Source organism: Tenrec ecaudatus, chromosome 6, assembly GCF_050624435.1.
Source record: "Tenrec ecaudatus isolate mTenEca1 chromosome 6, mTenEca1.hap1, whole genome shotgun sequence".
NCBI lineage: Eukaryota > Metazoa > Chordata > Mammalia > Afrosoricida > Tenrecidae > Tenrec > Tenrec ecaudatus.
Genome location: NC_134535.1, coordinates 126580914 through 126608825, shown reverse-complemented (window position 1 = coordinate 126608825; position 27912 = coordinate 126580914). Strand labels below are relative to the sequence as shown.

The 27912-nt window shown below is 47.2% G+C and overlaps 1 protein-coding gene across 1 annotated transcript; it reads left to right on the top strand.

Annotated features, from left to right (window-relative positions):
* Positions 1–3277: 3277 nt before the first annotated feature.
* On the top strand, positions 3278–27040 carry CD4 (CD4 molecule). The gene is made up of 9 exons (XM_075553373.1): positions 3278–3362; positions 3489–3641; positions 22365–22523; positions 23029–23262; positions 24312–24650; positions 25585–25785; positions 26223–26344; positions 26655–26722; positions 27010–27040. Exons 1-9 carry the CDS (start codon positions 3278–3280, stop codon positions 27038–27040), a joined length of 1392 nt encoding a protein of 463 aa, XP_075409488.1.
* The last annotated feature ends 872 nt before the right edge of the window (positions 27041–27912 follow it).

Sequence of the window (27912 nt, the reverse complement as noted above, 5' to 3'; positions counted from 1 at the left end):
TAAATTATTGTTATTTTTGCATGTCTTATACTGACCAGTGTCTCCCTTCACCCACTTTCCTGTTGCTTTGTGGACAATGTTATGCCAGTTGGCCTTGGTGTCTTCTGAGACTGTGGCCCTGGCCCAACAGGGAGTCCTCTAATCCTAACTGACCTAGTACGTCTGAACTTGTAAGGAGTTTGAGTTCTAGTCCACATTTTTCTCCCATACCATCGGGTCGATCTTTTGTGGCCCTAATCTGAGGAGCAGAGAGTGGTAGCCAGGCACCATCTAATTCTTCAGGTCTCAGGATACAAAGAAAACTCCCAAACCCAAACCCACTGCCATACAGTTAACTCTGCCTTGCTGTGACCTCGCTGAGACAGTGGAACTGCCTCGCAGGGTTTCCACGCCTGCAATCTGTGTGGACGCACACGGCCAAATCCTGCTCTTGAAGAGAAACTGATGCGGGTGAACTGAGGACTTCTGGTTAAGCAGCCAATCGCGTTAACCACTGCATTCGGGAGAGGGGGTGTCCCTATGATCTCAGGGTAGATAAAGCCAATTCAATTGAATTGGAATTAACCACCTACGTAGGTAAATGGCCCCTCTAAGTTTCTCTCCTCTGTGCTCTGGAGTCTCTGGGTTGTACGAATGGTTAGTGCACTTTCCTGATAACCCAACGACTGGAGTCCTGAGTCCACCCAGAATGCCTCAGAAAAACCTGGTGATCTGTCCCCCCAATCTGCCCTGGAAACCCCTGTGGAGTACCGTTCTGTGCCGACACACGGGGGCCGTCATGAGTTGGAATCATCTTGGTTGTTTCTTGGTCTTGTCTAAGCTCCAGTTGGTACCAGGCTATGACCACGCCACACCTAACTGATCACCACTCCTATCCTCAGGCAGGTTGGGTTGGTGAGGGTGAAATGGGCACGCGCACTGTGGCAGTCGAAGGTCGAAGGGGCACGCCCAAGGTGGTGCCGTCACTTTGCTGTGGTTGTTCAGAAAGGGTGGCTTCCCGCAGACAGATGTTAGGGTGACCTCCAGCGCCGAATGGAAAGAAAGGAAGCCCGGATGCAGGCTCTCACCTCTCCAGGTGGTGGCCCAGGTCCCCGCTCGCCTTCCTTGTCATTCTTCAGGTCTCGCTGAGATCCACTGGTTGGCTGGGCCAGAAATCCAAAGACACTTGGTGGGGCTACCTGGGGGTCTTCTCCCAGTCTCGATTTCTTCCCTGTCATCTGACCTCCAGCTACCATACCGAGCCTCCTGAAACTCTACATGGACCGTGTCCCATCTCTGCTGCCGGTCGCCAGCGAGCAGAGCCCTGGTTGCTCTGTGCAGAGTTACAGTCAGTCCCCAAGCGCCTTTTCCACACGGCCAATTCACCCCAATCTTACAGAATCAAAACCGTACAGACTGCGGGTATCTGTAGCTAAGCAAGTGTGCCTGTGGCTTAGGTCTACTCAAGCTTGAGGACCGGGCGTGATTCTGTAAGATTGGGGTGGGGACCTGACACCTTACATTTTTAATACATTTTCAGATAATGTCCCTAATGATCCTAAGGACGCCCATGCCACATTCTGAGAATCACTGCTCTGACCCGGTGCTGTCTGCTCCTTAAGATTTACCCAGGGCCCGTGGGCGCCACCAGTCCCAGCCTTGAAGTCTTCCAAGCCCACAGCCACTCCTTCTGCCGCTGCGCCTTGCTGTTGGTCTCCGTCAGGGGCCTTCCCAGGGACTAGGGCAGCTCCAGTACCCAACAGGGAATTACCCTGTACTTTCTTTCTTCTCGGCTCCCCCTCAACTCCTGAGAATTTTCCTCCACAACGGTCCTCAAGCCACTCTTTGCCCACAGACAAACTTTTTGTAGTTAACCTAGCTCATTCCATATTTTCCCTTATTCCAGTTGGCCTAACTTAGGCTGTTTTTCTGATTTTGTTTTGTCCCCTCCGCAGTCTCTTTGAACGTCTGTACTGCTCAGAGGCAAACAGGTGGCTTGCGGATGTCCACGTGACTCTGAGGATCCTCTTATTTGCCTCACCTGATTGCGAGTCAAACAGTGAATTCCTGCTGTCTAATTAGTCAACAGAGACCTCCTGCGATTGTCCTAAGACTGAGGAGGGGTGTTATTGTTCTGTCTGCTTGCTAATGATCAGCAGTCACATCCTGACCCTGCGGCAATGTGAAACATCTGGGAAAGTGTATGATTCCCTAGGGAATGAATTCCAACCTAGAGCGCGTTCATCTTCTCTGGGTTCCGACTCCACAGGGTGTCCATGAAAGCAGCCTGACTCCCTGCTGGAGTCGCCTTCCCCTTCTCAGTTCTCAGCCTTCTCTCTGGACTAGGTGCATTGGCTCCGCTGCTCCAAGGGAGAGGTAACTCTCACTCATTCGGAATAACAATGCAATTCTTGTTCAGGTCACACCTTTCCTCACCTGCGTGGCTGCCCTCCCGCTTCCTGAGGTTCACCTTCTCTTAGCAGCTGGAGGGCCCCAGGTTACACATCCAGTCATGCCCCTCTCTACTCAGGGGCCTTCAATGGCGCCCGAATACCCAAGACCCAGTCCCAGCATCTTAGCATTGCCACTCAAGAACCTTCCTGCCGGGCCGGCTTCTCTGGCCTCAGTCCTTACCAATTTGCCATTTCCCCCATGAATTCTTTTCCCAGTTGGCAGATGGCCCACTTAAAAAAGAAACTGTGTTATTGGGGGCTGTTACAGCTCTTATTCCAACTCATACATCAATTGTATCAAGCACACTTGTACATATGTTGCCATCATCATTTCCAAAACAGTTTCTCTCTACTTGAGTCCAGGGTATCAACTCCTCTTTTTTCCCTTCCTTCCCCCACCGTCCCACCCTTGTGAATTCTTGATAATTTTTATATTATTTCTATTTTCCTATTTTACACCATCCGCTGTCTCCTTTCACCCACGTTTCTGATTTTCGTCCCCCAGGGTGGGGCGGGGGCGGGGGCGGGGTTGTACATCAATCATTGCTATTGGTTCCCCTTTCCACCTCTGACCTTCCCCTGACTCTCATGGAACTGCTGCTCCCATATTGGTCCTGAGGAGCTTATCTGTCCTGGATTCCCTGTGTCGAAATAACCCACTCGGGCCCAGGCAGGCACTGGTGACAATTACAGCAGAGAATCTGCTTCTAGGTTTCATATCGAGTCCCCTGAATTGACTGGAAGGATTCTGAAAGTATGCACGCCATCCATTTATGCTCCAGGCCTAGCGCATGCCTGCTGCCTAACCATTCTATCTCCCTCAGGCCCCGCCCTCTTTCGTGGGCATGCTGCAGGTTCCTGCCCACCTCAGCAGAGCCACCATGGATGGGGGCACCTCTTTCAGGAAACAGCTCCTGGTGCTGCAGTTGGGTGAGTGCTCAGACTTCAGGTTGGGAAGCAGAAGGCCTGGGAGGAGAAGCCGGGTGGGAGGTGCAGAGGTAAGAGATCAGGGTCCAGGTGGGTTGGAGAGGCCTGACACCTTCTTTTTTCACCCAGCGCTGCTCTCAGCAGCTTCTCTGGGAAAGGAGGTGGTGCTGGGCGAGGTAGGCAAGATGGTGGAGCTCCCCTGCAAATCCACCACACACTTCTTCGTCTGGAAAGTGAATGATACCAAGCTTGTGAGTAAACAGAACCAGCACTGTTTGAAAGGTAGGCTTTCTTGCTTATCCATCCAGGGCAAAACAAAAGCAAAAAAACCACCCCATGAACTGAACATCCTGGTGTCAGAATCCTCCTTCCAGAAAACTCTAAATCACAAAAGGCCGGCATTCCCAGGGCCTCAGGCCACTCCTCCAGTGTTGTCTGACTCTGTATGACTCAGGGAATGTCTTTGGCAAGCCATATCAATTTTAATCCTTTAATATGTGTGAATTTATTTGAATGTGCATTGTAAACATAAATTTAAACACACACGATTCCATGCATATTATTCCTGTAGACTCATGTTGGTGATATTGTGCTCACTTTGCTTGACAGCACTGGTGTATTTTTTAAATTTAGCTTTAAAAGTGAAATCTATAGACTTAAGACTTTAATACTTCTTAGAAATATTACTTTACAGTAAAGAAGTTATGTTTTGTATGTACCATTTCACTCTTGTGTCCTCCTTTAAATAACACTTTATTACGCTTATGGCTTCTTATAGTCAACATATTCTTAAATAACGATTCCCTAAAGGTCCACAAGTAGGAAAAACCTCAGCAGCATGAATTGCTTTTGTTCTAAATATATATTTGTGTTTTGCTAGGTTTTAAAATTCATTTATTTATTTTTTATATTTGTGTTTTATAGCTCTACTAGATTTAACATCTTTTCTTTACTTCCTATTTTAATATTTTATTTTACATTATGAAATTTTAAACATATATAAAAGTAGAATAATTATTTATCATCTATCCCAGGTTGTACAACTCAGGACGAATTTTGTTTTGTTTATCCCCCCACTTACAATGTTATTATGGGGCAAATCCAAGACATTGCATCATTCCGTCTGCAAATACTGCCACCTAGAGACCCACACCTTATCTACAGAGGTGCTTAGGTTCCGAAGTCCAGGTCATTATGAGAAATGCTCCATTGTGTGAAAATGGAGAATGGTCACATCAAAGCACAAATAGAGGATGACTACACTCGGTTTTTTGTTGTCATTTGTGACTACCAAGTCTTTGAGAACCATGGCCCAATGAACTTGGCACATAACCCTGACCAGCAAAACCACTGTTACTTCCCTTCACACCTCATTATTTGTTAGTGCCGGATGGATGTACGACATTAATGCACAGAAGAGTGGCTAACAAGTTTTTATCAATGTCAGCAGTGTGAAATGCTGCATAACAAGATAGACTGTCAGTGAGGCGTAGATGTACCTCTAAATACAGCGACTATATTCAAAACAGATCCACAGTGTCATTATCAACCCTTAACAACCACAACTGAATACTTTATAATGAATATTCGCTCTGTGTTAAATTTTTCCCATTTGTTACATTATTTTTATATTTGGCTTATTTGAGTCAGAATAAAATATAAATTCAACCATTGCCTTGGTTGATGGCTTACACTGAGTCTTGAACGAATCTTCTCTGTTTCCTCATGCAATTGATTGGTTGAAGAAACCAGTTACAGTAATTGTCCTATTAGGTTTTGCACATTGAGAATGGCATGTCGTCGACCATGCCCTCTGTGTGTCCTGCACACTTCAACCATCTCACTCTCGAACGTGTTGCATTGACAATCGTTTGCAAAGTCAGCGCTGACTAGCTTGTGCATTAGCGATGTACTTCTGGCAACAGCACACACCAAAGTGCAAGGCAAGCCCACAGAGGCCGTGAGGGTCATGTGTCCCCGTGGCTGCCCAGATTCTCAGTAGTTTAGCAGCTATGGAATGGCGTTCTCTGGCCACTGCAGAAGCATGTGGTCATCACCCATTTCGTGATCCGATAGGGTCATCCTTCCTCTCCTCACAGAACGACTCTGTCTTTGAAACCTAACCATGCTGTTGGCTGGAGTGGGTGTAGATAGAGATGACAGGCAGAAGCCTGATCACATCCACACTCGATCTTTAAAAACGAGACCATTTCAGAGGCAGTATTGTTCCTAGAAGGAACGAGGAATATTTTTTCTTCTTCCTGTTGATGGAAGTCAAGGGAGGAACCCATCTACCACCACTTGATAGTCATGCAGTTACTGCTTCACTTCCCCTGCCTGTTAAAACAAAGGCTTAAATAAGATTCCGAGTCTCGTAGCCGCATTCAAAAGTGTGCAGATTTAAATGGAAAATAATGCATTGTGTAAAGAGTCAGGAAGATCTCAAACTGAATGAAAAGGGGCAATCAGTCAAGGGCAGCACTGATGTACAATGGTCCAGTGGAAATGTCGATCTCTGATTTCATGAGTGGGGAAACTCGATCAGCGTCACCCCACGGCTGACTCCTATGGACAAAGGTCAGACACATCTCCTTGCTCTCCAAACTTTTCATCAACTGGGACGCCAGCTGTTCCTGCCCCGCGCTCGCTATTTCTCTCCTGGATTTGGTCATTCGTATAAATCCCACACCCAGCTCACAGACAATACTCATCACAAGAGGGTTTGTTGAGGACATAACCAGTTACAATTCAGGGTCAGGAAAGACTCAAGAGATAGTTCTTTGGCCAAGACAGCTTCTTGGCTGTGTCCACATGAAGTCCTCTCTTTAGCCTTCAGCCTTTTGGCCTGTAGCCGCTCGGGCCTCTTGGGCTGGGCTGGCCTCTGCTTTGCTCTGACACGGTGACAAAGCTCTTTCACATCACAGAGGCACCTCATCCTGCCAGCAAGCCTCTCGCCACAGGTTTCCAATTCTTTCATTCTGTGAGTCAGGTGAGCCTGCTTCCACCAAAGGTCCAAAGGCACTCTACACTAACTGTCTAGGTCCAAGGGCTGTGAGGCCCACTATACGGTCTCTCATTGGTCACCTGGTTCTGCGGCTGCCATTTTTCTACTTCTGTCTCTTACCTTCTTCAGTGTTATAATTCTCTTTCTCCTGAAGCTAAGAGGTTCTCAGCAGAGGGAGCCCAGATCCAAATCACATAATTCACTCATAATTTTCTTTCTTGCTAGTTGTGAGATCCTCTCTTTCTGTCTCTGGGGTGGCTCATTTTAAGCCTAGACGGATGACAAAACTGGCTAATCCCCCTGCTGGTCTTTCTATATCATATTCTCATGGTTCCATCCCTAAAAGGTGTTTTGCACCTTATTTGCATTATTAGTAAAACTGACCAATCCCCTTGGTGGGCTTCAAGCACCATATTTGCATAGCCCCACCCAAAGATTGAGTGGGAGTTACAACACTATGGTAAGAAACCTGTATAAAACTCATCCCTGACACCACAAACACGAAGAACGAGATGTTAGAACCATCTGGCAAATATTTTTAAGCAGCTGTGATATAAATGCTTCAATGAGCAATTAGAAACCCACTTGAAACAAATGAGAAAAAAAAAAAAAGAAAACCTCAGCAAAGAAAGAAGATCTAAGAAAAAGGAAATTCTATACTTAAAAAAATAGAGCTGAAATAAAAATCTTAATGCATGGTCTCAACAGAAGAATGGAGGGTATGGGGGGACATGGGAGAGGGGAATGAGGGGGCAGGGAGGTGGTGCTGACCAACCAAGGGACAGGGGAGCAATAAGTGATCCAAAATCAGTAGCAAGGAGGGTGCAAGTGGCCTGTTAGGAAGTCAGCAAGGGCAAGGTAACCAAGAGAAATTACTGAAACCCAAATGAAGATTGAGCATGATAGTGGGACAAGAGGAAAGTAAAAGGAAATAGAGGAAAGAACTAGGTGAAAAAGGGTATTTATAGAGGTCCAAAGACTGGAATGTGCATATGTAAATATATTTATATAAGAGTGTGGGGAAACAGATCTATGTGCATATATTTAGAGGTTTAGTATAAAGGCAGCAGATGGACATTGGGCCTCCACTCAAGCACTTACTCAATGCAAGAATACTTTGTTCGAATAAATTGGCATTCCAGGATGCACACCTTCCCAACATGATTGCTGAAGAAAAATGGGTGCATAAGCAAATGTGGTGAAGAAAGCTGATGGTGTCTAGCTAACAAAAGATACAGCATCTGGGGTCTTAAATGCTTGAAGATAAACAAGCGGCCATCTAGCTCAGAAGCAACAAAGCCCACATGGAAGAAGCACACCAGCTTGGCTGACCACCAGGTGTAGAAGAGACCAGTTGTCAGACATCAAAGAACTAAAATCCATATTAGTGGGTGCTCACCTTCCTGACACAACCACTGAAGACAAATGTGTGCATAAGCAAATGTGGTGAAGAAAGCAGATGGTGCCCAGCTATCAAAAGACATAGCATCTGGGGTCTTAAAGGCTCGAAGATAACCAAGTGGCCATCTAGTTCAGAAGCAACAAAGCCCACATGGAAGAAACACACCAGCCTGTGTGACCACGAGCTGTCGAAGGGATCCGGTATTAAGCATAAAAGAACATAAAATTATATCATTGAAAAGGTGGGTGAGTGCAGAGTGGAGACGCAAAATCCAAAGGTAGCCAACCAGACACCCCTTGCTGAGGGGCTGTGGGGAGGAGATGAGCCAGTCAGGGTGCAGGGTAGCAATGATGAAACACATAACTTTCCTCTAGTTCTTAAATACTTCCTACCCCCTACTATCATGATCCTAATACTACCTTGCAAATCTGGCTAGACCAGAGGATGTACATTGGTACAGATAGCAACTGGAAACACAGGGGATTCAGGAAAGATGACTCCTCCAGAACCAGTGATGAGAGTGGCGATGCCTGGAGGGTGGAGAGAATGTGGGGTAGAAAGAGGGAATTGATTACAGGAATCTACACATAGCCTCATCCCTGGTGGAGGGACAGCAGAGAAGAGGGCAGGGGGAGACATCGGACAGTGTAATATATGACAAAATAATAATAATTTATTAATGAAAACAATATATATGAATGATGAAGGGTTCACGAGGTGGAGGGGAGTGGGGAGGGAGGGGGGAAATGAGCAGCAGATATTAAGGGCTCAAGTAGAAGGCAAATGTTTTGAGAATGATGATGGCAACAAATGTACATATGTTCTTGACACAATGGATGTATGTATGGATTGTGATAAGAATTGTATGAGCCCCCAGTAAAATGATTTTTTAAAAAAAGAATGGAGGGTAGAAAGAATCGGTGAACTGGAAGAGAAAACAAAATAAATGCATAAATTCAAGCAACGAAGAGAAGACAGACTCTAAAGAAAAGGTGAACAGAGCCTCAGAGAAAAACGACTTTTAAAAAAGTGAACAATAGTTTTGTGTAGAACTGCAAAAATGGTCCATCGTTATGGTCTGACCTCATCTAACTTCTTGAGGCAGAAATACTTATGATCTCCAACCTTTTCACCAATTCTGAAACCAGGCATCCCCCTGGCACTCTCCGCTTCTCCCTTGGGGTCGCTCGTCCATGCCACTGGTTACGCAGAACTCACAAACAATACTCATGATGAGAAAATTGACTAGGGAAGTAGCCGGTTACAACTAAGGAGCAGGACCAAGAAGCCACAACTGGGGGTCAGGATGGTGACGCATGTAAGCAAAGCCTCCTTTCTTCAGTGCCTCCTCCTCTCACCCTCCTGAAGACAGGCTCCTCTTGCCTTCTCAGGAGAGGCAGCTTCGCTCAGCTCTCAGCCCTGTGCCCTGCTTGGGCTGGGCCTCTGCTCTGTTCAAGAAAACATATGCCAGTAAAGGCCCCCACTCCACCAACAAGCCTCTGCCCAGCTCTCTCAGTCTTTGGGTTGGGGCGTTCACTGGCGCAACCCCCACACTGGGTGGACTTCCTGGGACGTCAAGTCCACCACAGCTATCTCACTCGGCCTCCGCATTATGCTGGTTACCGCCATTTTCCCATTTTCCTTCTTGTCATCTCAAGCCATCATGTGCATGTGAAAGTTGGACACTGAACAAAGAAGACTGAAGAAATGATTGCCTTGAATTGGGGTGCTGGCGAAGCGTATTGAAAGGACCATGGACCGGCTCCCGCATAGCGGGCCAGGAGCACCTGGGCGATCTCTCCACGCAGCAAGGTCAAAGTCAGAGGGATGGAGGCGAGGCCCAGTGCGCTTGCGCATACAGACCTAGGATGCGGACAGCGCGCTAATGAAGATCGGAGATCGCACAATGGAGAAAGTGTGGCGGCCAGCTGGAGAGCCAGAGCTGGCCGGGCGAGGGGGAGATGAGGCGCAGAGCCGTCTGCTGCAGCTCGGGTACCAAGCGGAGTTGGTTTCCAAGGACATCCTCAGCCTGTGGCAGCAAGGGGACCATCTGCCCACCCTGACATCCCCTTCCAACCCCAAACATCAGAACGACAGCCCTGAGGGGGTACGTGGAGAGTGTGTGTGTGTGTGTGTGTGTGTGTGTGTGTGTGTGTGTGTGTGTGTGTGTGTAAGGGGGAGCTGATAGCATGGGAGTGAACAACAGAATGGTATGTGAATGGAGATCGTGGATGGAGCAAGATATGGCAAAAATAAATAAATGGGGGGGTAGGGTGGGGAAGGGGGACAAAGTGGAGCTGATGTCAAGGAGCGCAAGAAGAAAGTGATTGAAACAGATTGTGGGAGCAATGGTACAACACGTCTTGATGTGGCTGAGCAATGGAGTTACGATGTCTGTAAGAACTCCCAATTAAAATAATAATAAAAGTACCATGGACTGCCGGAAGAACAAAGGAATCTGTCTTGGACGAAGTACATCCCACGTGCTCCTTGACGTGTTGTCAGCAGAGACCCTGGAAAGGGTTCTCCTACTTGGTGAAGTGGAGGAAGAGTGAGGAGGGGCAGACCCATGACAAGATGGAGCGGCCAGCCACTGCCATGATGGGCTCGTGTATAAAAACCGAGGAAAGGACCCAGCACGGGGTGGTGTTTTGTTCTGTTGTCCAAAGAGCCGCCACGAGTCAGAGCTGACTTGACACCTCGCACGAGCACCCACTTACAAGATCAGGGCAAGAAAGGCTATGGCAGGGATTCGTCACACTGCAGGAACTGTGCCACAAGGTCTAAGAGAGATGAATGTGCAGATTCAAGAACCAGAGCAAACCCCAAGCAGGACAGATTGAAAAGAGGCACACCCAGAAACTTCCTAATGAAACTTCCGAAAACTAGAGATGGAAGCTGTCAGAGAAAAAAATGACAGCTTATCCATAGGGGAAAAGAGTTCGAATAACAGAGGACTTCTGATCTGAATCCATGGAGGCAAGAATGCAGGGCTACGTATTTCAAGTGCCGAAAGAAAAGAAATGTCAACCCAGAACCTAATACCCACAGAAAATATTCTTCAAGCATGCAGCGCAGATCAAGCTGAAGGAGAACTGAGAGAGTCTGTCGCCCACAGGCCTGCTCTACGGGAACGCCTGAAGAAATTGTTCTAAAAGTAAGGAAATTATACAAGAAGGACACCAGGGAGTGAGTGTCAGGAAGGAAGAAAGGATTGAATCAGCAAAAATATGTCTAAATACATTCGGCTTTCCTCTTGAGATCTTTAACTTGCATTGGATAGTTGACGGGGAAGAGGACATATTTTAAATTATAAATGGAGAGAGTAAAGGGATGCAAAGAGAGACAGTGGTAAAATGGGAACACTAGTAGGCTGTGTTCGATTATGTATATGTGTCACGCTTCAAAGAGTCGTGGGGAAATTTTATTGTCTTTTCATTCCACCTGTCCGTGAGCTTTTTCCAGACCCGTTATGTAACATAATATCCAGAACAAATACTTAAAAATATAAGTAATTAAACTCAGTAACATTACATAAAAATCTATGTGGATTCTAAATAATGATCATTTGCCAACATAGAAGTTAATGCCCGTGAGTCTGCACATATACAAATAAATGATTGGATAAATAAATAAAGAGAGAAAGTTCTCATGCAGAATTCACAGTAATTTATGTATGTACACCATTCTCAAGGAATTCACGGCTGTCTGGTTGTTGTCAGCTCCTAGAGTCTTCCTGCGTAGCTTTCCGAGACTGTAACTCTTGATGGGAGTACAGAGCCCTGGCTTCCTCTCATGAAGCAGCTTGTGGTTTCAAACTGCTGACCTAGCAGTTAGCAACCTAAAAGGTAACCACTACGCCAGCACTTTCTTAGGTGTAGGCTGCACATGGTTACTTCCTTCCGAGGCGTACAACAGGCAGGCTGGGGGAAGAACTGTGCAGTAAAGAAGCCTGACAAACACTGCCTCTGCCCAATGATCAAGGTCAACACCACTCATGATAACTCACATGGGTAGTGGCCAAACTATGAGCCGAAAGGTCTGCAGTGCAGATGTACCCACTGCTCCACTCTAGAAAGATGTGGCAGCTGTCTGCTCGGTGAAGATTTATAGCCTTGGGAACCCTGTGGGGTAGCTCTACTCGGTCCGGTAGGTTGACTGTGAACCCAAATGGACTCATTTCAAATATCATGATATAGGCAGGTTGAAATTAAAAGGATACGAAAAACAGGATTGGTTATATTAAAATCAGATAATGTAAACTTAAGACTCAAGACAATTACCAGACAGAAGGATATTATATAACGACGAAAGGTTCAGTCCACGCTACAATCCTAAACACGTATGCACCAAACAACAGAGTTGGAAAACGTGTGAAGGAAAAACTGATCAAACTAAAGCGAAGAAGTAGACAACTGGTCAATTATAGTTGGAGATTGCAACACCGCTCTCTCAACAACTACGGAGAAAATCAGCAAGGACGTACAATACCTCAATGACACCATCAGCATTTTATCAAGACTTAGAGAGCACGCCGCCCACAACGGCAGAACACACTGCTCTCAGGTGTCCGTAGAACGTTGACGAACACGGAGCCCATCCTGAGTTAGAAAAGAAACCTCTACAAAGTGCAAAGGAGCTGAAATCATACAGAGCACATCCTCGGACCAATGAAATCAAACCAGACATAAATAACAGGACCAGAATAGGCAACGCTCTCAAAATTTGGAAATGAAAACCAATAACTTCTCAGTGATCCATGCGTGGGTCAAAAAGGAAATCTCTCGGGAAACTTAACAATCACATTGAACTGAGTGGAAATGAAAATACATTCTGTCAGAACGTGTGGGACGCAGCTAAGCGACGCTGCATGGTTCTTGTTGTCAGCGGTCAGCGGTCAGCCCTAGAGTCGGTTCCGGACTCCTGGTGGCCTCATGCAAAGGTGAAGTCTCAAATCCGTCTTCCAAGCTCCAACTTCAAGAGCCTAAAGGAAAAAAAGAAAAGAGCAAATGAAACTTAAATTAAGCAGAAAGAATAATAAAGATAAATGCAGATATCAAACACAGCAACACAAGAGAAAGCAATGAAATAGAAATTTGATTCTTCAAATTGATCGGTGACATTGACCACCTTCTAGCGAGACTGAAAAGGAAAGAGAGAGGACACAGTGATCGATATTAGGAAGGGAGCAGAGTTTCACCACAGACTCTGCAGACCTGGACGGATAGCAGGAGGATGGTCGTACCACATGAAGAAGGTGAGCAATGCCGTGGCGTGTACACGTAACATGTTTTTAAAAAGAAGGAAGGGATAAGAAGAGAATTACTAAAAACAACTTTATCCATATAAATAGGTCAATTTAGATAAAATGGATCAATTTATCAAAAAAACACAAACTACCACCATCCACCCAGTGTGAAACAGGTCGTTTGAATAGTCCTGTAACTCTTAAGGGCCTTCAATTCATAATTTAAAAACTCCCCCAGGGGAAATCTCCGGGCCTACACGGTTTCACTTAAGCTTCCTGCCAAATGTTTACAAAAGATTGAACACTAATTCTACACAATATCTTCCAGAAAAAAGAGAAGAGAATGGGTCAGTTTCCCCGTCATTTTACGACTCGGCATTACTCTGAAACCAGTATCACACAAACAGCACACACACACTTTGGTGAGTGTTCCCAAAAGAAAGCAAAGACCAGCATCTTTCAAAAGTAAAGGTGTAATCAAGGGCTCCAGTAGGCAGAAACTATTTTGAGAATGATGGTGGCAACATATGTACAGCTGTGCTTGACACAATGGATGGATGGATTGTGATAAGAGCTGTAAGAGCCCCCAATAAAATTATTTTTAAAAATCTGAATTATCCCAATCATGAGGTCACTTTTATTTTTTTCTTACATATTTAAAGGTCTTTAAGAAGACAAGACCAAACAACTAGAAGTAATTTTATATATATATTCCCATGTCAGAACAACGAAATTTTAGAACTAAAAAAAAAAATTTAAGATCAGTGTTTAAATAAGTAGATGTTTAAAAAAAGATTGAAGGTGCAAACATTCTTAGCAAAACATTAGCATATAAAAGTCAGCCTTATTTTAAAATAGTTATATACCACAACCAAATGGAGTTTGCTTCAGGAATGCAAGACTGGCTCAGTATTTGAAAGTCAATAAACGCCACCCCTCATAATAACAAGTCAAGAAAGGAGGGCCACGTGATCGCATTAATTGATGCAGAAAAAAAAGCACTTGACAAAATTCAACACCCACTCAGAGTAAAACTTTCCAGAAATTTATGAATAGATGACAACATCTTCCATTTGAAAAGAACCTCTACAGCCAACAAACCAACCCCAAATCCCTACAACTAACATTACATTAAATGGTGAAAAAGGAATGCTAGCCACGTAAGAACCAGAACAAGGCAAGCATGTCCACTCTTACTCAGCATAGTACTGCAATTCCTAGCCGTGATGAATAGGGGGGGGGTTGGAGTGGGGGACACTGGCTGTCAAGAAAAAAAGAAAACTGTTCTTACTTGCAAATGTCAGGATTGTCTATGTAGGAGATTCCAAGAAATTTTTGAAACAAAACAGAAAGCCCTCCTAAAATTAGTAAGTGGGTCATGCAAAGCTGGAGAGTAAAAGATAATCAATTCTATACAATAATCAATTCTATTTCTGGGTAATGACAATGAGAATGTGGACACAGAAGTTAAAAATGCAATGCAGTTTACAATCACTAAAGATAAATCAATGTGTGCAGATCAAATAAAACATGGTCCAGATTTGCACGCTGAAAGCCACGCAATGCTGACGAGAGAAATAGAAGTGCTGCGGGAATGGAGAGGTGTCCTGTGTTTAGGGATTCAAACCCACAAGGGTGTCGATTCTCCCCAAATGCCTATGAAAGTTTAACACAATTCCTATGAAAATCCCAGCGAGATTGTTTTTGTAGACATAAACAGATTTATTATAAAATCTATATGGAAAAGCAAAAGAACTAGAAAAACGGACACAGTTTTGAAAAATAAGAAAAGCAGGAGCAATCAGACTACCCAATCTCAAAGCTTATTGCCGCAGTAATCAAGACTGGGTGGGGGGATAGGCATATGGAATAACATTGAGAACCCAGACAACTAAGTCCACACAAATCTACCCAAATGATTTTTGACAAAGCGGTCCAAAGAGTTCAGTGGAGGATAAACAGCCTTGTCAACAAATGGTGCTGGAGCTTTTAGACATTCCTGGACAAAACAAACAAAAACCTAAGTCTCATAGCTTATTTAAAAGTCAACACAAGCCCAGCTATCAAAAGATACAGCGTCTGGGGTCTTTAAGGCTCGAAGATAAACAAGTGGCCATCTAGCTCAGAAGCAACAAAGCCCACATGGAAGAAGCACAGCAGCCTGTGTGACCACGAGCTGTCGAAGGGATCAGGTATCAAGCATCAAGGAACAAAACATCATATCGTTGTAAATATGGGTGAGTGCAGAGTGGAGACTCAAAGCCCAATGGTAGCCAACCGGACACCCCCTTACTGAAGGGTTATGGGGAGATGAGCCACTCAGGGTGCAGGGTAGCAGCGAAGAAATATATCTTTCCTCTAGTTCTTAAATCCTTCCTACCCCCCACTATCATGATCCCAATTCTACCTCACAAATCTGGCTAGACCAGAGGATGTACATAGGTACAGATAGCAACTGGAAACAGGGAATCCAGGACAGATGACTCCTTCAGGACCAGTGGTGAGAGTGGTGATGCCTGGAGGGTGGAGAGAATGTAGGGTAGAAAGGGGGAACTGATTACAAGAATCTACGTATAACCTCCTCCCTGGGGGATGGACAGCAGAGAAGAGGGCGGGGGGAGATGTTGGACAGTGTAATATGACAAAATAATAATAATTTATGAATGATGAAGGGTTCACGAGGTGGGGGGGGAGCAGGGAGGGAGGGGGAAATGAGAAGCAGATTTTAAGGGCTCAAGCAGAAGGCAAATGTTTTGAGAATGATGATGGCAACAAATGTACATGTGTTCTTGACACAGTGGATGTATGTATGGATTGTGATAAGAATTGTACGAGCCCCCAATAAAATGATTTAATAAAAAAAGTCAACGCAAAATGAAACCGGTTTAAAGATAAAATTGTAACTTCTTAAAAAATCATTTCATTGGGGGCTCATACAACTCTTACCACAATCCATACATATACATACATCAATTGTATAAAGCACATCCATACATTCCCTGCCCCACTCATTCTCAAGGCATTTGCTCTCCACTTAAGCCCCTTGCATCAGGTCCTCTTTCCCCCCCCCCTCCCTCCTCATTCCCCCCTCCCTCATATGCCCTTGGTAATTTATACATCGTTATTTTGTCATATCTTGCCCTATCCGGAGTCTCCCTTCCCCCCTTCTCTGCTGTCCCTCTCCCAAGGAAGAGGTCACATGTGGATCCTTGTAATCAGTTCCCCCTTTCCAACCCACTCTCCCAGCATCGTCCCTCACACCCTTGGTCCTGAAGGTATCATCCACCCTGGATTCCCTGTGTCTCCAACCCTCATATACACCAGTGTACAGCCTCTGTCCTATCCAGCCCTGCAAGGTAGAATTCGGATCATGGTAGTTGGGGGGAGGAAGCATCCAGGATCTGGGGGAAAGCTGTGTTCTTCATCGATACTACCTCTCACCCTAATTAACCCATCTCCTCTCCTAAACCCCTCTATGAGGGGATCTCCATTGGTCGACACTTGGGCCTTGGGTCTCCACTCTGCACTTCCCCCTTCATTTAATATGATATATATATACACATACATATATACATATACACATATATACACATACATACACACACATATCTTTTTTTTTTTTTGCATGATGCCTTATACCTGGTCCCTTGGGCACCTCGTGATCGCACTGGCCGGTGTGCTTCTTCCATGTGGGCTTATTTGCTTCTGAGCTAGATGGCCGCTTGTTCACCTTCAAGCCTTTAAGACCCCAGACGCTATCTCTTTTGATAGCCGGGCACCATCAGCTTTCTTCACCACATTTGCTTATGCACCCATTTGTCTTCAGCGATCCTATCATGGAGGTGTGCAGTCAATGATATGATTTTTTGTTCTTTGATGCCTGGTAACTGATCCCTTTGGGACCACTCGATCACACAGGCTGGTGTGTTCTTCCATGTGGACTTTGTTGCTTCTGAGCTAGATGGCCGCTTGTTTATCTTCAAGCCTTTAAGACCCCAGTCACTATCTCTTTTGATAGCCGGGCACCATCAGCTTTCTTCACCACATTTACTTGTTCACCCATCATACAACTCTTATCATAATCCATACATACATCAATTGTGTAAAGCACATTTGTACATTCATTGCACTCATCATTCTCAAAATCTTTGCTCTCCACTTAAGACCTTGACATCAGCTCCTCATTTTCCCCCCTCCAAAATTATAACATTTTTATTAAAAACAAAAACCAAAATTCAGAGGAGAAAACCACTGGGACCCAGCTGAGGAAAGAGGTCTCAGATTTAATACCACAAGCATAGACCATAAAAATAAAAGTTGGGCTTCATCAAAAATGTTAACTTTTGCTCTGCAAATGACCTTGTTAAGAAAGTGAAAAAACAATTTACAGAGTGTAAGGAAATATTAGTAAGCCACATGTTTGACAAAGAACTGGTACCTGGGACATTAAAAAACCAATACTAAAAATGCAAACAATTCAATGTGAAAATGGACAAAAGCCATGTACAAACATGTCAGCAAAGAGGATCTACTGTTGGAGAATAAACACGGGGGCGGGAGGGGCTAAAGTACAGAATCCTATGTCATGTCCTTACATCTGTATGTGAGCTAATGTTTGCAGATGCAAACAAAATCGTATAGAAAGATTCACATCAAATTGTAGTAATATTAGAGAGATGAACAAGGGAAAAGCACGTGCTTAAGTCTGTGTATTGTTTGTAGTTAAAGTAGCTACACTGAAGAATAAAGATTAGTTTACATCAACCTAAAAATCTATGTTTTGAGTAGGATGGTCAATGTCACGTGTCCACTGGATCCAGCTATGATTCTCCATGGTTTGGCAGACATTAGGCTGGTTGCTTTTCCAAAAGGCAATCACTTCCTTATGTGATTTGATATGATCAGTTGGAGGATGAGTTGCTTTGGAGGTGTGGTCCGTATCAGATATATGAATGTTTTGGAAAAGTTAACTTGTTGCTAACTGCAATGCCAGCAGTTCAAAACCACCAGCTGCTCCATGGGAGAAAGATGCGCCTTTCTACTCCCATACAGTTACAGCCTTGACACCCACAGTGGGAATTCTACCCTGTCCCATAGGGTTGCTATGAACTGCAGTCAACTCAAGGGCAGTAAGTTTGGTATTTTGTTGAGTCAAAATCAATAACACATTTAAAAAATATATTCTTATTTATTAATTTCACTGGTTTTGTTTCTTTCTAAGTAACCCAGCCTAGAATCTTGAGTGTTTTCCACCTCATTAAAATGATGTTTAAAACAAAAATTATGGCAGACATCATTTTTGGTGTCAGTGTAATATCCCATCACATGAACGCACGCTAACAGACAGCCATTATCCTCTTGGCTGACGTTGCCCTGCGCACCGTTCTACAATGATTATTTTTGTACATAAATTTCGGCTTTCATTTATTAATTATTATTTTAAGGATAATCTAAAAATGAAAGTAAAGAGACGAACTTTTAAAAGTAGCTGATGGATGTGGCAAAATGATAATTTATAAATTATCAAGGGTTCATGAGGGAGTGGGGAGCGGGAAGGGAGGGGAAAAAATGAGGACATGATGTCAGGGGCTTAAGTGGAGAGCAAATATTTTGAGGGTGATGAGGGCAATGAATGTACAAATGTGCTTCTCACAATTGATGTATGTATGGACTGTGATGGGAGGTGTATGAGCCCCTAATATAACAATAAAAAAAAGAAAAAATAGTTTAAAATAAGTTTTAAAAAAAGTTAATCTAAATAAATACATAGAAGTAGCCGATGTACGTCACAAATTGGATAGAAAGGCTCTGTCCATGGCCCCAAGTCTAGGTGATGTCGCTGCGTGCCTCTAGTACTAACTAGCACCCTTGCCAGCCTGCTGGGTATTGTTATCTAGATGTGGTAATTTGAGAGCTGAAAAATATATCATTGTTGTCTGCATTTGCATTTCTTTGCTCTGCTGTGAGCCGGAAACAATGTGCTACTTTCCAAAAATTCTTGACTCTTTTGTGTAAATGCTTTTGATCTGTTTCTATGGCTTAATCTTCCTCCAGAATAGCTCCTTTCCTGGGGTCCCCATCTGCCACTGGCAGCATCACCGCCTGATGAACCACAGAGCCCAGCTCTTTGCTCAATCCCTGGTTTCCTGTGAAAGCCCAACCATTCCTCCCTTTGAAAACATCCCCCCCAACCCCTTATCCTCTCCTTTGTTCTCATGGAAATGCCACCATCCTTAACCAAGTGGTGCCTCTCACCTCGATTACAGCGAAAACATCCTCATGGTTCTTGCTGCTACCTCTGTCTCCTTCTTTGATTGCTCTTCCACCCAAGCAGCACGGCCTTCCAAAGCTCTGCTGCATACACATGTCCCCTGCCTAGCTCATCGGACCGAGCCTAGACGCCACAGCCAGACACTCACGCTCCGAGCGTCACTTTCCACGGCTTCCCAGCCAGAGGCTTCTCCTCCCAGTGGTTCCCTCCTAGTGGGCCTGTCCCGGGCACGTGAGCCAGGTGGGCACATCAGAGAAAAGGCGAAGGAACAGTTATTTTGGGAAAAGGGGTCTGCACTTCATTTTGGATCCGTGTTGAGTTTGGGGTAACGGGAGGAGATGCACATAAAGCTATTCCTGTGCTGTTTGGAATGTAGGCCCAGAATTGAGGAGAGAGGCTGAGTTGGGAATAAATATTTGGGAGTCCTCTGCAGCCCTGACAGGGGAATTCAGTGGCGTTTAGAGAGTCTAGTGGAGTGGAGAAGGAGGAGGACTAAAGGCTGGAGTGACACCCAGAGCTCTATGTCCAAACAAGAGGCCAAGAAGTGGGAGGAAACATTTAAATAAAGGTGAGAACCCAAAAAGGTGAAAGGGGGGCAGAATCAGAGTAGTCTACTGCTTTAGGAAGTCTGATGAATTATGAAAGGAATGTAGTTGAATTTCAGATAAAGCTGGGGAACTGGAGGAGTATTTGGAAGCAGGGGGAAAGGCAAGTAGGGTGTGAGTGACTGAAGGGACAAATAAGAGGATGGGGAGAGAAGGGAGGGGCGCTGTTGGGGTGAGGTGGGCTACAAGGGTCTCTGGAAAGCCTAGGGGGAAGACTCCTGTGGGAGCTGGAAGACAGAAGGGAGAATGCCTGTGGAAGCTTGAGGAAGTGTCCCGAGAGAGTAGTGCAGCAGCATCTACCCAAATGGCCTACATTTTAATCTTGGGCCTTCCATTTAATAGAGTTAGAATCCCAAAGACAGAAAGGGGCAGAAGGGAGGGAGGAAGGGAGGAAGGAAGGAAGGAAGGAAGGGAGGAAGATATAGCGAAACATTTCTCTCTGATATTTGCCCTATAGGTCTTCACTTCCTCTCCTCTGAGACAACTAAGATTATCATTTTATGTTCCCTTCCAGAAACACACGTATGTGTGCATGCTTGTGTGCGTATTTCTCTAAGGCACTCTCTCTCTCTCTCTCTCTCTCTCTCTCTCTCTCTACACACACACACACACACACACACACACATCAATTTTCAAAGTTTGTGGGAACATTCTATTATGTTTTCATTCCATTTCCCCTGAACTTTTTGAAGCCCCTCATATTTACAGGTACAGAGAGAGACATATGTATGTAAGCTTAGAAGTTTTGCTACCAGAGTTTCAAGGCATACATGCACAGAATTATTTCAAACAAAAAGTGCTGAAACATGTCTCTGTGGGCGGGGATGGATGAAGATGAGTCCTCCCATTAACAGGCTTGCCTTAGTCTCATTATAATCCCTTTAAAGAGGTGAAGAAAGCTGGTGGTGCCCGGCTATCAAAAGATACAGCATCTGGGGTCTTAAAGGCTTGAAGGTAAACAAGCAGCCATCTAGCTCAGAAACAATAAAGCCCACATGGAAGAAGCACACCAGCCTATGAGATCATGAGCTGTCGAAGGGATCAGGTATCAGGCATCAAAGAACAAAAAATCATATCATTGTGAATGAGGGGGAGTGAGGAGTGGAGACCCAAAGCCCATCTATAGGCCACTGACATCCCCTTACAGAAGGGTCTCAGAGAGGAGATGAGCCAGTCAGGGTGCAGTGTAAATAATAATAATTAATAATAATAATGCCTTCAAAGAAAGGAATGCTTTTTCTGCCAGGGGGAGAAAAATAACTTTGAGATGAGAACTAATATCAAAATTGCAATAAAACTCATGGACTAGAGGGTTGACCAGTGTTGCCTTGGGTAAAAGGGAGGATGGGGTTCACAAGAGGGAGAAGAGAAATCAGTGGGACAGGGGTGGAACATGAGTGTGTGTGTGTAAGTGGATTGAACTGTTGAATGCAAAGTTGATGGTCTGAAATATTAACCGCCCCCACCACCAAACACACACACACACACACACACACATCATTAAACAAAACAAAAACAAACTCCAGTGGACATCTTTCCAAGCTATTGACGTTTTACCACAAGTTTATGGAAATGCTGCTCCATGTGAAACAACGGTTCTTAAGCAGATCCAAAGTTTTAAGGAAGGTCGGGAAGACACGCCCGTGCACCTCAGCGGAAGAAGAAACGAGTCGGAAGAGCACAGAATCACCCCTGGAGCAGCCGCGGCTGAAGCTGGGCTCTCACATGGCTCAGCACGCGCCGTTCTGAGTGGACGCGTGTCCTGCCCTGCGCTCCACAAGTGGTCACACACGCGTGCACATTGCGTTCAGTGCCCTGCTTGTTTCGCAAAGGACGTGTCTTAGAGATTGCTCCACATCAATAAGAAAAGAGCTTTCTTCCTCTTTCCTTTGCGCAGCCTTCTCCTGGCCGAGGAAGCTCAAATGTCTGCCTCCTTTTCTTGGTGGATGTGTAAGTTTTGGAAATACATCTATAATTCTGAAAGATATTACAAATCACCTGCCAAAGAACTGTAGGATTTGGGGGGAACTGATTGTGGTAGCAATCGTATAATTCTACTTGATGTGATTGAACTATGGATTGATATATGTATTAAATCCCAATCAATAATACATTTTTAAAAAGAAATATAGGATTTATATCCCCACCAACAATGTATAAGAGTTTGGGTCATTTTTAAATCTCTGAATCTGTTTCCTTCCTTAAAAAAAAAAGTAAGTAGCTATATTTGGAATTGCTGTGAAGATTCATTGAAACGGCTCATGACAAACAGCTGGCACATAGACGTCTCTGCCCCACAATAAGGGCAGTGTTTGACTTTGGGGTTGTGAAATGTGGCCCCTTCTGGGTAAGCGGATGGATGGGGTTCTCTGATTAGCGTGAGGGGCAGATCCGAGGCCGTGTGAACCCTGCTCTCCGCAGAGGGGCCATGTCTCTGGAGCTGCCCCACCTCTTCCATGTGGCTTCTCCTTCCAGGTCCCACACAGCAAAATCGCTACGAGTGCAAAAAGAACGAGTGGGACCAGGGCTCTTTTCCTATGATAATAAAGAATCTTCAGGTGCGAGACTCGGGCAATTACATCTGTGAAGTGCACACCGCCCAGAAGCAAGAGGTTCAATTGCTGGTGTTTACATGTGAGTGGGGAGGGCCTGGAATGAGGACACCCCCCCACCCGATCTCTCTTCTTCCTCTCCACCCACCTCTGCACCAGAATCAGGGCCTGAGTTGGTGGTGGTCCTTCCACAGACAGGAAACGGAGCAGACTGGTGCCCAGGTCTCCTCACACACAGCCTCCTAAGGCCTAAGGTCTTGAGTCAGGCAGGGGAGAGGCCTGGAGAGGAAAAAAGAGAAGGGCAGGAACCAATGGAAGAAAGAGAATCGGATGGGGAAGGAGGGGTGAGCGGAGGAAAGGGCTGGTTTGGGGATGGGCAGCTGGGTGTTGGGAGGAAAGTTGATATTGAGACAGAGCTAGAGACCCTCTACATTTCTCAGCTTCTTGTGGGTGTGCAAGTGTGTGTGTGTGTGTGTGTGTAAGAGAGAGAGAGAGAGAGAGAGAGAGAGAGAGAGAGAGAGAGAGAGAGAGAGAGAGAGAGCGAGCGAGCCAGGGCAGAGAGACAAGTGTCCTGTTCTTTCTCACAGTGAAGAGCTCTCCTGGGCCACGCCTGCTGCAAGGGCAGAAGCTGACCCTGACCTTGGAGGGCCCCGTGGGCAGCAAACCCTCAGTGCAATGGAAGGACCCAATGGCTAACAGCAAGAATGGGGACAAGATCTTCTCAGTGGACCAGGTGCAGTCCAAGGACAGTGGCACTTGGACATGCACCGTCTCCCAGGGCCAGAAGACGCTGGAGCTCCGCATCAACATCCAAGTACTATGTAAGAGAACCCCCTCTGGTGGCAGCTGCTCCTGCTTCACTGCTTCAGGGCAGACTGGCCCTCCTCGGGCTCTCACTGCTGTGCCCCTGGGCTGGGCTGCCAGGAGATCTGTCCTGGAGATGCTGGACTCACTTCCCCAAGGGGCCCGCTAGCAGCGAGGGAGGATGTACGATGTTGGGCCTCAGAGACCATGTCAAGGGTCTCAGCTCCCCACTCCTCCCTCATTGGCGTATGCATTTACTAAGTGAGATTCTCCAGTGCACGCGCGGAGGCACTGAGGAAGACCGAAAGTCAGGAACACAGGGTGGGCCCCGGCTTGTGCCTCTGAGGGGCTTATGTGAGAGAAAGCTAGCAGCTCAGGGTGTGTCCGTGCTTGGATTCGGATGTAAACCCTGACTCTTACACTGCTAGTACTTGACCTTGGGCAGGCTGCTCTGTGCCTTGGCTTCGGGGTCTGTAAAACGGGCATGAAACGGCAGCCACACGCACCTGGAGTCTGTCCGCAGGAGAGCCGGGCGCTGCGCCACGTAACACGTTTAGACCAGCGCCTGGCACGTGGTCAACCTGATTTTCTTGCTCTGATTTTGCGAAGGGTGACCAACTATGCACCCTTGGAGCTGATTCTGACGGACCGTGACCCAGTGTGGTGGAGGAGCCCTCCCGATGGCGATAGAGCTTTGCTCTACCCTTCACTGAAGCAGGTCACTAGTCTTCACCTGGAGAGCGGCGAGGGTTGGGAGGGGTCCAAACCATCCACCTTGTGGAGCGCAGCCAAGTGTCTAACCTTTGCCCCAAGGTGCCTCTCACAGGCAGGGCAAGCCCAATGGCTTCGGGACTCCTGGGCTGCTCTGTGAGGCTTCCCCGAGGAGGGACGCTGCCTGCAGACCATGCGGTGGTGGGGAGACAGCGGGGAGGATTGTGAAGGACCTGAAATACAATATGCTGCTTGGGGGTTAGGCTTCCCTTGTTGCCCTTTCCTCGCTCCTACCCCTGCCTAGGCTGCTCTTCTGCCTCCATCTGACCCCGGTTCTCTCCCCTCCCACCCTCAGCTTTCCAGAAGGATACTACTCTCATCTACAAGAAAGTCGGAGAGCAGGCAACTTTCTCCTTCCCACTGAACTTCCAAGGGGAAAACTTGAATGGGGAGCTGACGTGGCAGGAAGAGGGGTCGTCCTCCCCCAAGACCTGGATCAGCTTCTTTTTTAGGGACCAGAAGGTGACCACAACATCGGAGAGCAAGTTCCAACTGATGAACTCCTTGCCGCTCACCTTCGTCATACCCCAGGTCTCGCCTCAATATGCTGGTTCTGGAAACCTGACCCTGCATCTCGCCGAGGGAACGGCCAAGGGAACGATCCAGCACAAAGTGAGCCTCGTGGTGATGAAAGGTGAGGTGTCAGGCTGAGTCGTGGGGGGCAGGGGCAAGATAGGGAGGTGGAGGGGCCTTCCCAGAGCGCCTTCTAAGGCAATGTAGACTCGACATGAGGATGCCTAGCTAGGCCCTGGCTAGGAGTTGTTGGGTAGTCAGATGGCTAACATGCTCAGCTATTAACCAAAAGGATGGTGGTTTGAATCTACTCAGAGACACCTCACAAGAAAGGCCTGGAGATCTTTTTTATTTTAAAGCCTGTCTCTGACACACATGGCATCCCTAGGGCTTGGGATCAACCTGATAACCATGCTTTTAGGCCCTCATCACACTGATCAAGAGCCCTTGGGCTTGGGTTGAGTTTGAACTTTGAATGAATCCTTATGTCCTTCCCCAACATGCCAGAGTCAGCTTGGGATTGTGTCCACCGAGAGCCCCCTAATGGGTGCGGGCTGAGAAGAGGGATGCTAAGTCTGCCTCTGCCCAACTCACCCTCTGTGATTCTGAAGAAACCTCCAGACCGACTGGATTTTAAAGGGCGATAACGGAGCCTGCTCTGAGCTAGGCAGTGAGGATGGTAACACTTCTGGCAGGTTCCAGGGTGCGTTCTTCACATCCGTATCACCCCAATTATCGAAACACCGCCACACACAATGATGGCTAACACTTGATGCTTCTTCCTCCCTGGCTGGCCCTGTTTTAAGTGGACTCATTCCTTGGCTGACTGTCTGACCCGCCTGGAGAGTTAAGGAACTTACCTCAGAGTAAGCAGCAGAACTGAGAGTCAAATGTGTGCTCTCTATCAAAACAGCTTGAAAAGGTTCTCTGAGGGGCTGGGAGCAGGGTCCCCATGTAAAGCATCACCCTTTCTGTTCTACTGAATGCTCTGAGAGCTTGGAGGTGTGGAACCCCGAAGTCCAGGTTCCTAGCCCCCGCCTCTCGCCCCTCTGCAGTGACTCAGTCACAGGACGTGTTGCTCTGTGAAGTACTGGGACCCAGTCCCTCCACGGCGATGCTAATCCTGCAGCTGGAGAACCAGGCTGAAAAGATCCACAGTAAGCAGAAGGTGGTGAAATTGTCTGACCCTGAGACGGGGATGTGGTTCTGTCGGCTGAAAAACCAGAGCAAGGTTCTGCTCGAATACACAACTGAGGGTAAGGACCTGGCGGCTCCCACCCTCAGGGCGTCATGGGTTTGGCAGAGGCTGCCTGCCTCTCATTTCCTTTGAGTTATACATGTGGGTCCAAGACAAGAGTGTCCCAACTCCCTAAGTTCTACAGCCCAGGAAGTTGGTGACACGGTCCTGGCTGTCCAGCAAAACACGCGCGCGCGCGCACACACACACACACACACACACACTGGACCACAATTTTTTTTTCTGAACTACAATTTTTATGAGACCCCTGCAATCTCTAAAACATAAACTTCTTTCCAGCTCTGCCTGCCTCGAGGCCTGGGAAGGAGACTTTAGCCCTGGGAGCCTGAGAGACCCCAGTCTGACCTGAGGAGGCATCCGCATTCCCCTGCCCCTCCAGAGGGCCCAGTGCCCCTGATGAAGGGCAGTGGTCTGAGTACACCCTGTCTCTTGCAGTTTCCCTCCCAGACCACTTCTCCAATCAGCAGGCGATCTTCCTGGGTACAGGGCTGGGCGGCGGCCTCCTGCTCATCCTCCTTGTGTGTTGCATCTTGTGCGTCACATGCAGGACCAGGCGGGTGAGTGAGTCCCCCATGGGCAATGACACCCCACTGCTCACCCAACAGGCCCCCTGGAGCACCTGGGGCCCAGACAGCAGCAGGTGTACATATGACCTGCTCCTGGGCCGGTGCTCTCTGCCCATAGTTTCCTCACTGGAGACAGGAGCCAGTCCCAACTGTCACGCAGAGAGACAGGAAGGCGGGGACAGATGGCCTCTGCTATAGTCATGGCTTCTCCTCTCCCAGCTTCCCCCTCCCCCCCCTCCAAGGGGCAGCTCCCTCCTGGAGGCCTGGGAACCTCACGACTCCCCTCCTTCTCCCTGGACAGCGCAAGGCACAGCGGATGTCTCAGATCAAGAGGCTCCTCAGTGAGAAGAAGACTTGCCAGTGTCCCCAGTAAGGACCAGGGAAGGAGGGTGGGTGAGGGGGAGAGGGGAGGGCAGGGAGGAAGAGAAGAGGGTGTGAAGAGGAGGAAGGGGCAGGGGGAGGAGGGAGGGGCCAGAGAGAGGAAATGAGGATGGGGGGTCAGCGAGGAGGTGGGAAGACACAGAGATGGGGAAAGGGTGGCTGAGGAGGGAGTGGAGCAGGCAGGAGTTGTGGGGGTGCGTCACTGGGAGAGCAGAGGCCCTGGAGAACAAAGGGTGGACACATACACTCCCTCTCCCAATTCTGTGTTCCTCCAGCAGGTTCCAGAAGACATGCCACCTCATTTGAGGGTGCTTCTGGCTCCCAGCCTCCCAGGCCACCCCGCCCCTCGGCTTCCCGCTGGGCTCTGGGGAGTTGGGGACCAGATGAATGTAGCCTGTGCCCACGCCTCTGACCACCTGTCTCCCTGTCCACAACGCGCCTCTGGGCAGCCTCCACTTGTGGCCCAAGTCCTTTGGTCAGACTCCAATCCAGTTGGTTAGACTGCCTGGCTTCCAGCCTTCCAGAGACGAATCACACTGCTTCTGGCCCCATTACCCTCTCACTCAACCCCTAGCCCTTTCTGAAGACTTCACCTTGACCTCTCCCCCACTGTCCACTTGGAGCCCAGGGGGGAGAGCCCAGGACTGTCCTCTTACAGCAGAGGAGGCAGGGACTTTGCCCAAGCTCCACAGCCTGTCAAGACAGACCCACTTCCAAAGGCTCCTGTCTGCCGGCCTCCACTCAGTTGGCAGGGCCAGAACTGGACATGCCCTGCACATGCACAGCCACACACCTGTACACCGTTCCTTAGGGGGCAGGCGGCATCTCTCAGCCGACACGCGCACTGTCTATGTGAACCGTATGAACACCCCCACGCTCTGACAGTGACAGGGCATCTCCCACGTTTGAAAGTCAGAGAGGTCATCCGATTGCTGGGCATCATCACAGTCAGTGCCAGACTTGGGGTTGACCAGGTCTCCGGCTCCTAGTCTCCTTGCACTACTGCTGTTTCTTGAATGGAATGCGAGGACAACTAGCCCACCAGTCTGCAGCTGGCTGGTCAGTGTGTACTGACGAATTCACAGGTGCTCACCGCCTTAGAGAGGGGGCCTTGCTGTCTAAAATCCCTCCCTGGTCACCTTCTGGTGGCAGAGCCTTGTTACCAGCGAAGAAAGCCT

Bases quoted from the DNA above. Each gene is read 5' to 3' on its own strand.
- CD4 (XM_075553373.1), top strand. From the start codon at position 3,278: ATGCTGCAGGTTCCTGCCCACCTCAGCAGAGCCACCATGGATGGGGGC. The intron at 25,786-26,222 runs GTAAGGACCTGG...TGTCTCTTGCAG, and splicing joins GCTCGAATACACAACTGAGG to TTTCCCTCCCAGACCACTTC. The intron at 26,345-26,654 runs GTGAGTGAGTCC...CTCCCTGGACAG, and splicing joins TCACATGCAGGACCAGGCGG to CGCAAGGCACAGCGGATGTC.